The 14,984-nt window shown below is 39.7% G+C and overlaps 1 protein-coding gene across 1 annotated transcript; it reads right to left on the bottom strand.

The window, feature by feature from the left end:
* Positions 1-3,713: 3,713 nt before the first annotated feature.
* Positions 3,714-5,870, bottom strand: LOC119658050 (tether containing UBX domain for GLUT4). Its single transcript, XM_038065294.1, has 6 exons — positions 5,684-5,870; positions 5,206-5,621; positions 4,739-5,102; positions 4,306-4,660; positions 4,036-4,216; positions 3,714-3,980 (listed from the first exon to the last, which is right to left on the bottom strand). The coding sequence occupies exons 1-6, from the start codon at positions 5,765-5,767 to the stop codon at positions 3,806-3,808; spliced, it is 1,575 nt and encodes a 524-aa protein (XP_037921222.1). The 5' UTR covers positions 5,768-5,870; the 3' UTR covers positions 3,714-3,805.
* Positions 5,871-14,984: the final 9,114 nt, after the last annotated feature.

Here is a 14,984-nt window from a genome sequence, read left to right as displayed (position 1 = left end):
AAAATCATTATTTACTAATACTGGCCGTAAGCCTACGTCAACATGTTTCTCAAACTTTAATTTCTGTCCGCCTCGATGTTATTGTTCTCTTACTGAACGGCAATATCATTGTCAGAAAGTTACTGGTCGTCAACATTTTACACATTTTCGTTGCGCGTCTTCTCTTTTTGCTATTGCAATTTTTCACTCCCTTCGGATAAATTCTCTCCAAATAAAGTCCCTTCTTGTTCGCTTGGTAATTTGTAACTATTAATGCTTTTATGTTCTGGTTTAAAAAACGTTTCAATTTTTGCACATTTATTTCTTTCTTTTTCTTGATCTAACACTAATTTTCGATTTTCAGTTCCACTTTTATATTGTCTAGCAGACATGTTGTAAGATTAGCTTCCTGAAAATGAACAAAGAACTTGATATTCTTCTCAAAATAAACAGGGCAAGAGAGATAGCTGATGTAATATGGTTTCATTCATATCATTTTGATATTTTGTAATGAATGCAGCAATTCAATTATGCTTGACCTTTGATTGATAGTCATTTTTTCTTTATACTTACTTACAAAAAGCAAGAAATCTTCTTTGCTGATTCTTTAATTGTAGATAAAATAAGAGAGAAATCCGGTTTTTGTAACTTTTTGTATAACTTTTTACCATACTAAATACAATAATCTATAAAAAATATTACTGTCTGTTTTTACTTTGAGTACGAGAAAAAACAAAATTTGTCGCCCCATACAACAGATTGATTCACGAAACCTATACAATGACTGATTCTGAATTTGCAAGAAAACAAGCGTAATAGCCGCGAGAAAACAACCAAAACAATCTACGTGGAATCCTCCGAACGGGGGAATCGCCGATTTAATTGATCTCAGCGTTGTCAACTCTACAATAGGGATTTTTCCAATATTTTCGATTAATTCTCTACTTTGTCTATTGTCTTTAGTAGCGACTTAGGTCCATATCAATCCATGGGGCCCTGGGCTGTAGCCCCATATATAAATCTGCGCCTGAGTGCTCTGAATAAACAAATCCAAAGGCCGCAAGTTGAGTAATGCATTCAGAGCTGCAGCGCTTATGGCGCCTATAACACCCAGAGGCACAGTTCTTTGCAGTGTGGCTAGAGCAGCGAGAACGCTTTATTTTCTCCTTAACGCAACACACTACGAATACATAAGCGAACATCGGGCCTAATGATAGTAACATATATCCACAGAGAATAACTCTGAGGCCTAAGTTTCCATGTCCTGTGAAAGCTCATTTCAATCTCTGGAAGGCAAAGGCCGTTCACTTTCCCCCTTTTTGCAAATAATACCATTGTGGTTTTATTTGGATTTACTGAAAGTCCATGCATAAAGCACAAACTGTCAATCAAATCGACGGCTCGTTGTGTATTTCTACACACCGTTCCGAGATCTCGTTCAACAACTAACACAGCCACGTGATCCACATAAACTTGAGCGTTTATTGGCAGATTTTGTGGTTCGCGTAGTAATGAGCCCATCAACATGCTCCACAGACGCGGCGATAGCACACCACCTTGGGGCAGCCTTTCGTCGCTTCCGTTGTTAGGTAGCGATCAACACTCACTTCAGCACACAGCAACCTCTGCATTAGCATAGTATAGATCCACTTAATTAAAGTTTCATCAACACCATGGTCTCTGACGACACAGAGCTTTGCGCCTCTGCAGTACTCAAACGTGCACCATCGTGTACTCGTCTTTCAGAGTTGGGTCTTATATATTTTAAACCAAAAAATGAAGGGCAGACTTTCCACGCTGGTAAGGGCGTTGTTTTCCATTTTGCATCTCCTTGCAAATGTGACGATCAACCAGTTTCTTCAGACATTTCAGCGGAAATGATGTTAAGCTGATTTGTCTGAAGTTCTTTGGATTTGAATAGTCATTATTATCATTTCCAAGCTTAGGTATGCAAATTCGGTTAACCTCCTGCCGAGAGGCAGACACGTAGCCCAGAGCAAATCGAAAAATATTTCTTAGAAGGTGCTCTAAGTACACTTCAGCATCGCTGGATAGATGCCATCTATGTCAGGTGTTTTGGAGGGTTCATAAGAGATTATAACAGCGCTCGCCTTTTCTATGGTAACCAAGGCTCCCGCAGTGTTCCAATTCCTCTTGCAACTCTTTCGTCTAAAAGGACAGCAGAAACCGCCAATTCCGCCCTTCCACTTCTGTCACCTTTTTTTTCCTAGGATTCTGCTTTTGTATTACAGTTTGTTCGCCTGCAATAGTCACAATAAAGTCTAAGTAACGGTGATCTGACAATGAGACTTCTTCTGGCACCCGCTAGCCTCTAATCAACGCGAAGAACTTTGAAACACAGATTGTTAGGTCAATTACTTCATTTTTTCTTGGCCCCACGAATGTAGAGGCACACCCCACATTCGAAGTCATCAAAACATATGAATTAATAAAATCAAAAAGCTTTTTTCCTCTTGGATTGCATTTGCAATGCCCAATAAATATGATGAGCGCTTGCACCACAACCGCTTAACGAATTCAAGGTTCTGCATACGCTAAGTGCCTGGTCCCTTAATTCTTATACCGGAGGATATAAAGAATCATAGGGTGAGTAAGCAGAGGCAACTGTGGCGCTTCTCCTCTTGCCTGGTGTTGTAAGATGGCCATAACTAGATCCTGGGAACAAAGTTGTCTCGGCATGGTTGCCCCTAACAGGTCTCGAGGACCTCTCATCGATGAAGATCCTAGTCCCTTTACAAATCCAATACCACAAATTTGTTAAAGCGAAACCATGACTCTTGCACCAGAAATATATATTGGCGATTCTGTAACTTTGCCAGCCTTGCTGCCAGAAGATAGGAAGAGGGTTTGGCATACTGCAGGTTAATTTGACTATCCTTTCTGTTTATAGAAATAAGTGTTGTCTAATGTGAAAACCGCCGCTGACTGACGAGTACCTTACCAGGGATACCGACTTGGTTGACAGATTTCTCTGGATGTTTCCACACTTGGTCTAGCCCATGCCCATGTCCTCATTGCCAACCAGCACCGCCATGCTTTTCCTTGTAGAGGCGGAAGAGAAGGTTCCGGCAAGCAAGATTTAGCCTATAGTCTCCTCTTCTTTGCGTCTGAAGTTTCCTTCTGCAGCGCCTTCCCCTTCCGTTTTCTGGAAGAATTAGGCAGCAGTGTCACCGCCAAATCGGTCGTAGTCAGGTTTCCAGTTCTTTTCACTAAAAGAGTTGCTTTACTATTCTTTCTGGCTGACCGCGCCATAGACACTGGGTGCAGGCTTTCCTCTGAAGTGGAGAGCATATCGGTGGGTTAACATAAATCCAATGAGGACACCAAAATTCGTTCCTCAGCGACGATTTGATTGCTTCTTTGCGGGTGATTTCAAAGTCTGTGACTCCTTGAACTTGAAGAATTACAATCCGTTGCTTAATCTTCATGTGTTTTGGACACCGCTAGTATAGTGGTAATATACTATACGCTCTCCCATTACGGCAAGGTGGTGTCCGATAGGCAGCGGCCGAGAGTCGTTTTACTCAGCCCTCATCACGAATTTTCATTAATTTGAAGGGATACACCTAAATCAATGCAAATTCACTGTAAGATATTTTAAATATTCATGAAAACTTGAGCTTCGCGAAATTTAAAATGCACAATATCTGAAAAAATTGAAAATCCAAAATATCGACAAACTGGAAGATAATTCAGTCAATTTTTAGGCATAATTATTTCACCATTTTCATAAATTTATTTTACGAATATAAAGCCATAACAAAACTTAAATTACATTCAAAAAATTAACCCTGATGTACACGATTTATTTTCCTGTTGGTTTGAACCACTTAGGCACTACCCCAGAGGGTTTATGAGCTGCGGATGATTCTTTAAAACGCTCGGCTTTCGGCTGTTTCGGAATTGCTCCTGTTGACGGTCCAGGTTGATTTCGTTCTTGTTGTGGATCAGTTTGTTTCTTTTTTATCGAAGTCAGACCCCTTCCAAAGTATAAAAGTTTTGTTAAAGTTCCTTTAATTTGAACTACAAGCTTACCGCGATCGTGAAGCAGCGAGAACAGCTCCGTCAGGAGTTGTCAACTTTTCCAAATATTCTGCTTTCAGAATGTCACCTGAAACGTTCTCGTCCGTTCCGAAATGCAGAATTGCAGTTGGAACACAATCCGCTTCCACTAAAGTTTTATCGGTTGGTATTATAGTTTTTGGTGGAATTGTGACTATTTGGCAAGGAATAGAATTGCGTTTATAAAGCAAACTAGTACCAAAGAAGATTGCATCGAAAAGTTCCAAGAAGTGAAGTACTCACACAAGTAAAACTTCAAATTGCTATCTTGAATGTAGTTTCTAACAAATTCCTGAACAGTCTCTATTGTTTCGATTGGTGAAAACGTCCCTTGCAGCACCAGGCGGTTGGGGAATTGCACACGAATGACACTTTTCTTGTACTGTCCAATTTTATTTAGGACCCGTTTGCTATTTTCAAGGTCTCGCAGTTTCTCGGTAAGAAGAGGGGCGTCGTTATGCTCCTCGGTTTGCCGTTTAAGATCCCGCAGAAGGTATTGTAAGTCTTGTACGGTCAACTCGAAAAATGCATCTGGCAGATCGTCAGGTACCCGTTGAGCTTCATTCAATGAAAACAGTACAGCATTTCTTTCCCCTAGCTAAGCAGTGCAGGTTACCACAAATTATTTTAAATTTAGAAAACAAAACTATTTGGCATAGATGCTGTCGAAACTTACGATGCAAATCTGGGCTTCGACTTCTTCTATGTCTTTCTCGTCAATTTCGTCGAACATTTCTGAATTGTCTTCTGCTGATTCCGGACCTACTTTCCTTCCAGTTAGAGTGTTGCCTGCAGAACCCCATTCGTACTTCTTCGGTTGAGTATCAGCCTCCATCTCCTCCTCTTCTTGGTCAACGTCCATTTTAGTATCGATTTCGGCTGGTTCTTTTTTCACTGATTCTTGTTTCATCTGTTTTATTGCTGTAACAAACTCGTTAGCTGGTTTCGTACCTTCTGTTTTCTTAGTCGGACGTTTGACCTGAGGTTTGTCAATTGGTGTATCTACATCTTTAGCCGGTGGAACGTACACATTAGCTTGTCTGGAAGGGGTTTGAAGCAGTAAAATTGGTTAATGGCGTATCCTGCCTATCTATTTGGATGTAAGATTAAACACGTCCTTACTATAAAACTGTGGTAACTTACGTTTTCAATTCTTCCGGATTCTTATCGACCACCCGTAGCATCGCCCTGCCACCTGTTATTCCAAGACTCCTCAGTGTGGTACTTGCCAGCGAATCACCGTATATCTCTTTCCGCATATATATCACGACTGGATTCTTGCCAGACGCTGTACTGCCGGGGGAAAGTTCTTTAAGAGCTTCGAGCAGCGTTTGAGAGGGATTAAAAGTCGCTTGTGGCCTGGTTCCATCCTCTAACTGGAAGCAGAGCACTACGTCGGATTCCGCCCGCTTTTGGGTGGCCTCCACCATTTCCAGGAGGCAATTGTTGGGTAGTCCAGCGAATCGGAACATTTGTGTCAAGTCCAGTATCCGGTTGTGGTGCTTCAGGTCGTAGTCGTTGCTGGACAAGCCGTGTTTCTGGCATGCTTCCTCCAGGATCTGAGTAACATAACAAGAAATGAAATTTATCCAAATAGATGGATTTTATCAAAAATGGGTACCTCGAGCACTGTTTTATTGGGGTTAACCCTGACAATCTGCCTCCGGGCATTTGGCAGCATCACCGTCACCTTGTTTGAGTCCATCGCTACGGTCCAGATCCAGTGTACCGGTTCCTTGGTGGAGTTAATTTGTGGACAAAAATAAAGCGTATCACTAACTTTGACATTTGGTTGCGAAGGTTAGGTTGAATTCGCTCCGTCCGCCGGTGAAAGTCGTCGGAGCGGATGAACGTTGCATTTCGCAGTGCGGCTAAATACTTGAATATGGGTTACGTTACTATATTTTTCTAACATATTAGAAAAATGTACAACATCACCATAAAATGTGAACAGCGCCTCAATGGCAACAATAAAAATATAAAATACAGTCTAGCATTTTAACTGCTGATCTTGCATTTACAGTTAACCAATTATTATAAAAATTTGAACAGTTACTGCAATACTTTTTGAAATTAAATATCTCGAAAGCCAGATGATATGATTAAATGAGTTAGGAAAGAAGAAAAAATAATTTGTATGGAAGTTTCTTACTGTTATTATTTTAAAATAATTATGTCACATAAAAATATTACGTAAAAACAAATAAGTGAACGTTTATCGCAGAAAAAAAAATTGGACACTTCAGCAACGTGAAACATGTTGGCTGTTCTAAAAGATGTACAGCGATGTTTCGTGTTGTGCTTAGAAGTTCTGCTCTTCCTGGCATTTACTGCATGGCTGAAAATGGACAATAAGCAGTCCTCCTACGACACAAAATAGCTGATCATTAAATATTATAATAATAATATATAAGCTGGCCCTAAGCGCGTGTGGATGGAGGAGGGATAGATAGCTTCTGTCTGAATGGCTGTACGCTACCGCGGTGTCTTAGGGAGTAAGTGAGGAAAGTCCAGGAATTTTATAATCTTGCATAACTCACTGTGGAAGCTATCAACATAGCTGGCAGAAAACGGCGGGAATAATCTGGTTTGGTGAATGGGTCGCGTTCCCGTAATGGAAAGGAGAATGTTGAAACCCCCAATTTGTATTGAAGATTTCAGCAGGCTCGCATAGGCAGCCGATACTTCATCCGGATTGAGGATATGAACCTTTTTATCATCTGCTCTTATTACAAAATAACAATATTTACAACATCTGTTGCACCAGAGATTCGTCCACCGCTTCCCACAATACGTGCAAATGACTACAGCGAATCGCAGACCGGAACCGCTTTATGACTCTCAGCGGATTAATCTCGACCGTCATCAGATAACATGTGCAACTTGAAGCCATCGCGGAAACTGGTGACCAAAAGTCGATTGAATCAGAGGCGGCGGTATCAACTACACTACGCGGCGATGCAGGAAATAGTTTCAGTACTCGCCGAATCACTTTTCTCCACTATCCAACTGAAGTTTCCGCTGAGGTTCGGGACGAATTGCAGAAATTGCGAATAGAATTTTCGGAAATGGATCCTTTGCATAGACCAGGTATTCTTAGGCTCTATGCATTCCCAGTAGCTCCGAGAATTCTATCTCAAATCAGTGATGAGATTGCTTGGAAGTCGGGGAGACTCATTACGGCAAGATATTGCTAGGACTCAAATCAGCACTGGCAATACCAGCGGATGGGGGGAAACAAACTAGAAAGGGTTTACCGGAACTATGCCATCCTCAGTGAAACAGCAGCTGTTGAAATTCTGAACTCATCAAAGCAAAAACAGAACAGGTTACGACGGTATGACGAAAGTCATTCCATCTGTGTTCAGAGTGCAACGTACGCGAGAAACTAGCGGAGCATTTTCAGATCTCTCAACGAATCCTCAAGGAGCGTCCAGACAGTGCAGTTTTCGGTAACGGAAGCGAAAGAATATTAGTGTGGACTTTGGGTGTTATCCGCCCTGCATGCTAAGCATGCTGCTGCTGAAAAACCCACCATGACACTACGCCAGGTATCAGTTTTGCGGAAGTTAACTTGAAAAATTGGAGGGACTCTGGCCTGGATCAGGCGCAGAATTTCCGGTATAAATAGTTGATCAGTATACATGGTCGGTTAGCATATAGCATTAACCAGGTCATTAGTTGACTTAAGGAATTTCCATCTTTCCTCACTGCATGAATTACTTATCTTTTTCCTAAGAAGGACACGGTGCAGGACCCCACAGACCTATGACGGGTTATTTGCTTACCACTCCTTTAAGAATTCATAATGTCCAGTTTTAGAGACACCTCGAGACCAACAACAACAACTCATTATAGCTTCGGTAGTTATAGGACAACTAGAGGCTAACGAAATCTCTTTAGTGGCGATATCGATCACACCATTGCTTTTGAAAGGGTCCCGCACACCTGGCTAATCGATGCAATGCTCCGAAACTAATAGTTTTTAGCGACAGTCATGGAAAGGTGGTATACCACTTATCAGTGCGTTCATCTCAGGTTGTCAATTCCTCAGAACCTATCCTATGCATGGCATTGAATCCCTTTTCATGGCTGTTGAACGATATCACTGGCTCGGGAAATCAAAGAAATTTGGCATCTCGAGCAGTTGTTTGTAGTTCCCATAATATTTTCAACTGCAAATACTCTCTCACGGCCTCCCTTGATGTCCTGGGACTCTCATATAGTCTGGTTCAAACCATGCAGAAATACACTATTCTACATACGTGTTCAGTGTTACAGGGGGAGTTCTCGACTGAATCTCCTATTAACCTACCACTGGCCATACTCACCTGAACTTATACATTTTTAAGTAGGTAGGATCTGATCCTAAATGCTTAGTACTTTGTGAAATCCGGCTTCTGCCGAAATTGTAACTTGGATAGAACCATTCAGGGAGTAGCTCAAATAATAAAAAAGCTTACTGTGCATTATATAACAAAAAACTTTAAAGAAAGTACTTTGGTTTGCAAAATATGTAGCGATCGATCTGCGAAAATTTTGTTGGAACAAATAAAACAGTAGATTTTGCAGGATACAAGGAATAACTCTAATACAATTGCAGTATCTATAGCAAAAAATTTTGGAATAATGGTATAGCAACAGTTCATCCCCGAACCGTTCGAAATTTTCTTCAAAGTGAGGAATATAGGGGTATACTCCAAAAAAGATACTCAAAGAAATATTGAAAAATGACTTGAATATGCTCATGAATTCCTTAATAAGAAAGAAAAGCTCCGGAAAACCATGTTTTTTGCGACGAGCCTAAATTTAGCATTCCGTATCGGATGGCCCGTAATGGATGTGGAGAATAGTGGGTCTTGGAAGATCATAATATTGAGCCACCAGTTAAACACCGCGCGGCCGTATCAGGGTTTGGAATGTTATGGCATCTAAAAAACCAGGGTCCCTCTATATAATCCCAGAAAACTTCACTAGAGTAGGCTACCTTGACATACTAAAGCAGGACATATTAGCTACGTTTGTCATTTTGGGTTTCTCCTCTGATATAATGGTAGCTCATGACAATGATTCAAAACACAGAACCATGGTCGCTAAGGAATAGGTCCTCTATAATATCAGAAAGACTCAACCTTACCACCTTAGAGCGCGGATTTAAATCCAATAGAACACGTCGAAAAGGAGTTACGCAAAAGAGTGTGACGAATCACATGGATAAATGGAGGTGCAGAAGTAACGAAAAACTTGTAGAGTCAATGAAAGGAAGACCTCACGCTATTTTAAACGCTAATGGTCTCCACAGAAAATACTAATTGACCTAATTGCTGGCATAAATTTGTTCTTCTTGTATTAAATTTTAAGTGTCCAACTTTCTTTTTTCTTCTTCAGTACAAAACGCTCATGCTTTTCGTTTTATCACTATTTTTCTGTTTAAAATAAAACTAATAAAATAATAATAATGGTAAGAAATTCACATACAAACGTGTTATTTTTTCCCCAATAACTAACTATCTAAAAATATAATCGGGTTTTCGAGATATTTGAATTCAAAGTGTATTGCAGCATCTCTTCAACTTTTCAAATGGTTGACTGAATATCGTTTCAAACTTGGTAAAAGTTAAATTTTTAACCCCATCCCTCAAGAGGGAATGGGGAGGTACCTCCTCTTACAACGGGACGAAATCTTGTTGCGCTCATTCTCCTTAAATTGTTGTGGCCTCTCAAAGTTGTTTTTTTATATTATCATGGCACAGAAAAGTAGGAAATTGTCCTGCAATGATTGGTTTTTAATATGAAAGGGAAAATTGCGAAATATAGTAATTGCTTCCCACAAACTGCCGGACCATGACCGAAAAACAACAACTCATTTCGAATTGCTCCTTACAATGATCAATGGGAAGGCGCCAAATGTGATCATAATGTGCAGCGAAATCCGATTTTTGTCTGTCTACATTATACATGTGAATTAGATGATATGAATTTTTTTTTGCATATCAGTTACACATTTACTATTCTATGCTGTTTTGATTTACTATAATTTTTTTAGTAATACGACTCCCTTCAAAAATTCAAATATAATATCCTATATTGTGTTTTACGACTCTGCAATATAATTCTCAGACGATTTTTCCAGTAAAATTCGATTATATATTATTTTAATATGTATGCTAGCTTTCCTTGAACAGTTTCGGTGTGTATTTAAAGGCCAGATCTTACATATATAATTTATTCAGATTTTCCGGTTTGAGTTCTATGGACGATATCTCGTTCGGAAGGCGGGGCGGGCCAGATTCAGGAAATTTAGGAACTAGTAGTAGTAGGAACTAGGTCGACCATTGCCTCGACCTTGGACAAGAGCCCAAAGTCAAGTGCAACCCAGATGGTAGTTGGGCCTTGTTCCGAGACTATCCGCTGATTAGCATTAAATCAGCTTTTACCTTCACAGTGAACTTCGCTAGCAACTTGTGAGCGGTTGCATTCCGGTGCATGTTGATTTGTAGAATGAGATTTATGTTAGCCGCATCTTAGCCCTTTCTTGTGCCGCCCTGAAGACCGGTCACCACTCCAAGCCACTTCCTGCAGATAACTAGATCCCCGGAAAGACTCCGAGCCCGGAATGAATCGACCCCTTTGCTCCTTTCATCGATTAACACTGTGGTCGATGGCAATAGTGTGATCCCATACACAATTTGACCCAATTTTGTGAGGGGGGTTTACTTGTATTTGCCACTAATTTATATTTCAAAGCAAGGTTTTAATGGAAAATCTTACATATGGAGTTATAACGGCTGGTGTGGAAGCCAGGAATGCTTGAGTTTCGTAAAATAATACACCGCCAGTGGACCAGTCATTGGAGGTTTCGATGTCAATGCCTGGCAACAACAGATTTCTAATACGATCTCCGTGAAGGGGTTTTACTTTTCACATCTCGATCTTCTGTTGGATTGAAGTTACATTTGACGTGGGATTCTATTTTCTGCTTCTCAACTTCAAAGGAGACAATTTATCACCTGCCATGACGCTAGGTCGATTTAATTGGGTAGAGGATTGTTTCTTAAAAAAAAAACTTACGAGGAGAAGGCGGCTAATTGAAGTATAAAATTTAAATTAAGCACCCCCTTCCTCCCTAAAGACGTGTGATAGTGGTCCTCAATTTTTCAGCAGCTCTATAATGTATATTGTTGTTTGCAAGAATTAGTGTTACTCCACTATATCACACCGAACGAATATAAAAGGGCGGGAATGGCAGAGGTGTTGATTGCCATAATTTTACTTTTCCCGAACAGCTTAGTTTTCAGAACAGTTTTGTTGTCGGTGTGTTTTCCCCAAACAATTGTTTTCATGCGATATTTTTCCAAACCCAACCCAAACAATTGTTTTCATGCGATATTCCTCCAAACGCAACTGCGTGCCAATATCCCTGCAAAACTGGATAGTGATATCCAGCAAGGAGCGAAGTTGATTTGTTTTTGACATACAATTTTATGTCATCAATATACATTAAATGTACATTTACTCTAATTCAAGATATGGGATAATGGATTCAAAGCCAAAGAAAACCACAGGTGGCTTAGAGAGTCGCATTGGAAGATTCCATGCGTAATTGGTATCTCCTCTGACGCTTGGGAGGATATCAGTTGCTTCATACTCCAATTCTTCATCATGGTTCTCAGGAGAAAAACGACTATTTGATTTTGTACAAGCGTAACACTTGTAGTAACCACGAATGTGATATAGAGCCAAAGGCTGATTTATAATCGGTGTAGGCTGTTGATATATTTCATTTGTGGAGGGTAGTGCACTTTTCAGCTACCGTATCGATTGTAAGATGTTCTTTACAGCCTTCGGAGCCTGTTTCTGATCTTTTTTGCTCCTCCACTATCAATTTGTGATAGAAGACGTTTTGAAGTGAAAATCCTGCCTTTTCAAGGACTTTTCCAATATCAACTTCAGTAATAACAGGTGAAGTCATTTCGGGGAGGGCTGCTTCTAAATTGAAGCGGCTCCATTGGGTCCAAACCCTTCTCCAGAAGTCTTCTACCTGATTCAGATCGGGGTTATTTTCCCAATCTGAGTTGCAGAGATTTTTAGAAAACCCTCTTTGGAAGGAAGAGTTGTTGTCTGTCCTTTGCTGAACAGTCTTTTGATGCTTACACAATTGGAACATACCGCAAGTTTTTGCTTCAGCCCCTCGAGGATTTCTTCGATTGGCATATCATCGGAGGGATGGTAGTTTCCAATAATGTTCGCAACGCATCTGTGCGCTCTTGGTGATGGATTTAGAAGTAGTGCTTGCGTGACGTGGTCAATCTCCATTCTCAACTATTCGACTCTTTTTATTAAGTCGAAACACGTGGAACAGTAGATTTCTCCTGCGTTTTTTTTTTGTGCCTCGCTCCAAGATGTCGATTGTAGAGACGAATAACCGTGGCAGCTACAACATACATAAATCAGGCTATGAACCTCTATCGCAGTAATCTCGCTAGCCAATCGATCCTCCAAAATTCTGTCAACCGCAGCAATGATGTTGTTAGTTGACCAAGTAATCTTTAGTTTTGGGATTTTTGGTCTAACTTCTAAGAGTGTGCTGAGAATCTCAGCATACTCTATTGATACGACCTGGAATGCGGTCAAAGTCGCATTATAATTTGGATCGATGTGCCTAGTTACTAAGCTCCTATTGACTACTGGGCTCATGCAGTGCTTTACAGCTGGAGTATTCGGGATACTCCTTTGGTTAGTCTAGTTTGTTAAAGATTCCACGCCGAGCTCAAGTGAAACTTTTGGAAATTTTTTTGCCTAGTAGGTATTGGTATTGATTACCAATGGTCGTCCGTCCCTTTTGGTTAATGACATAACCGCGAAAACATCGAAGATCGAAGAACCACTCTGATGTTGTTGGGCGACCCTCAACCCTGAAATCCCATTAAACAACCCCAATTTCGCAATGCCCCATGGTGACCTTTAAAAGTATATTAATTATTTGGAAGGCCCGTCGATTCCTTCACCTCGGATTACAGATTTTTTTAAAGAGATTTATTCCCCCAAGAGGGGAAGTATAGGTTAGGGAAGACAAACCCAAATGGAATCGTTCTACTTCTCCGAGCTATTTCGTTAAAGTATTTTTAGTTGCGTTATTTCACAATTTTTATTTTATTTGATTTATAATACAAAGGTGGTTTTAAGGAGCTTTCCCACCCTATGAATTTAAAAAAAAATGTTTATTTTACATTTTTCGAAAGTGCTGGTATTTATAATTACTATGTTAAAATTTCATGAAGTCTTGAACAGTATTTTTATTTATTATAACACTTTCTATGAGTCGCCCAACGACCACCTGTGTTAGCCGAAAAATACGTTTCCCGCACCTTTTCGTGCCAGATTAAATAAAAGTGAAATTTTCGCAAATCATTATGAAAAATCATTGATATTTGCATTTTATAGCTAGTCGGCAAGGCCTGCACCATAGAACAAAGATGCAGGCATTACCGATTAGCTATAAGATGCAAATATCAATGAATTTTCATTAAAACAGGTTTGACGCGTTTTTCTCAAAGCAACATTTCTGTACGTTGTGTTGTAAATTTAAATGAAATATTTACAAAACCAGCTGATTTTTCTTCAATTGACTACTTTTTTGTTGTTTTTGCATACAAAAATTAATTGAGGTAGGGACAATAGCCAGTTGCTTACTGACTATAAATCCATTTGATTTTTTTTCACACCATCCGAACCGAAGATTTTTACAACGCAAATTGGGTACCTTTGTTTAAAAGCATTTTTTCATAACATAATTAATTATTGATAGTGTAAAATTACCAAACAAAAAAATCTGTGTGCTGTCAAGCTTTTTGACCCTGCTCACGAAAAACACTATAACTTTGTAACGGTAAAAGATAGAGTACTCATTCCATGGACCAATTTTCCTCAAACAAGTGGTACTATAATCAATGCGTACTCGCGGTATTTCTAGCAAAAAGTTTTTCTAGCGAAGGAGACGGTATTGAGTTTTTATTTCTTAAAACTTTTTGCTAGAAATACCACGAAAACTCATTGATTATAAATATGACAACCAAGTCACAGGCGGTTTTTAACAATTTACTTAAATTCAAAAACTATGGGGGCAGTGAAGATATTACGAAGACTTTACCTTAAGTACTGAGTAACCCCGAAGTCGCACATAGTGAAAATTAAATCAGGTCTGCAATTATTACCTACATTTAAGAAAAGCATTGCGGGTATAAAGGTTTTGTGTTAATCTTATGTGAGAAACTATCAACGCACATTTTTCCATTCGTATGTGGCTAAAAATTCAAAATATACTGTAACGTAACAAGATGTATTTTGAGGCCTAGATTTCACATAGATACATCACTGTGACTTTTGTCTTTTGTTTTCGGTTAGACAGGTTCTGTGAACGAAGCCTGTTACACTTTTTGGGGGTCATATTTTGAGCTCTCACTCCCCTACGTTTCACTCAATATCAGAAATAATATCAGTTTCCAAAAGTACTAACCAAGTACTAATCTTCCTTGCTGAGAATTAGATGTCAACCTAAGGTCCACAAGAAGAGTAATGCGATGGGGGAAATTATAGCAGACGCTGATTCCCACATATAAAAGTTCAAAGTGGCTGGTTGATGAATGCCAAAACTATGACCCACCAACGGGAAACATGCTGTTAAAAATTCAGAAGAAGTTATCAATAGACTGCAGAATGCATCACCACTATCAGAAGACGACTGCTCAAGAGATGGAAGAAAATGGAAGATGCCATTCTTAGATCGAATGGTTACGCACTTTAATGGGTTCTTGCTTCCTTTCGAAGTGGTACTATCCACCATTAAAATTTGTGCCATCACAAACGGGACACCCTATATACAATGTAGTTCGCTAAAGAGCTAAGTTTTAAAACCACTTAAG

Source organism: Hermetia illucens, chromosome 5 (genome assembly GCF_905115235.1).
Source record: "Hermetia illucens chromosome 5, iHerIll2.2.curated.20191125, whole genome shotgun sequence".
NCBI classification, from domain to species: domain Eukaryota; kingdom Metazoa; phylum Arthropoda; class Insecta; order Diptera; family Stratiomyidae; genus Hermetia; species Hermetia illucens.
Note: the sequence above shows the minus strand (reverse complement) of the source record. Positions and strands in the feature narration are given on the sequence as shown.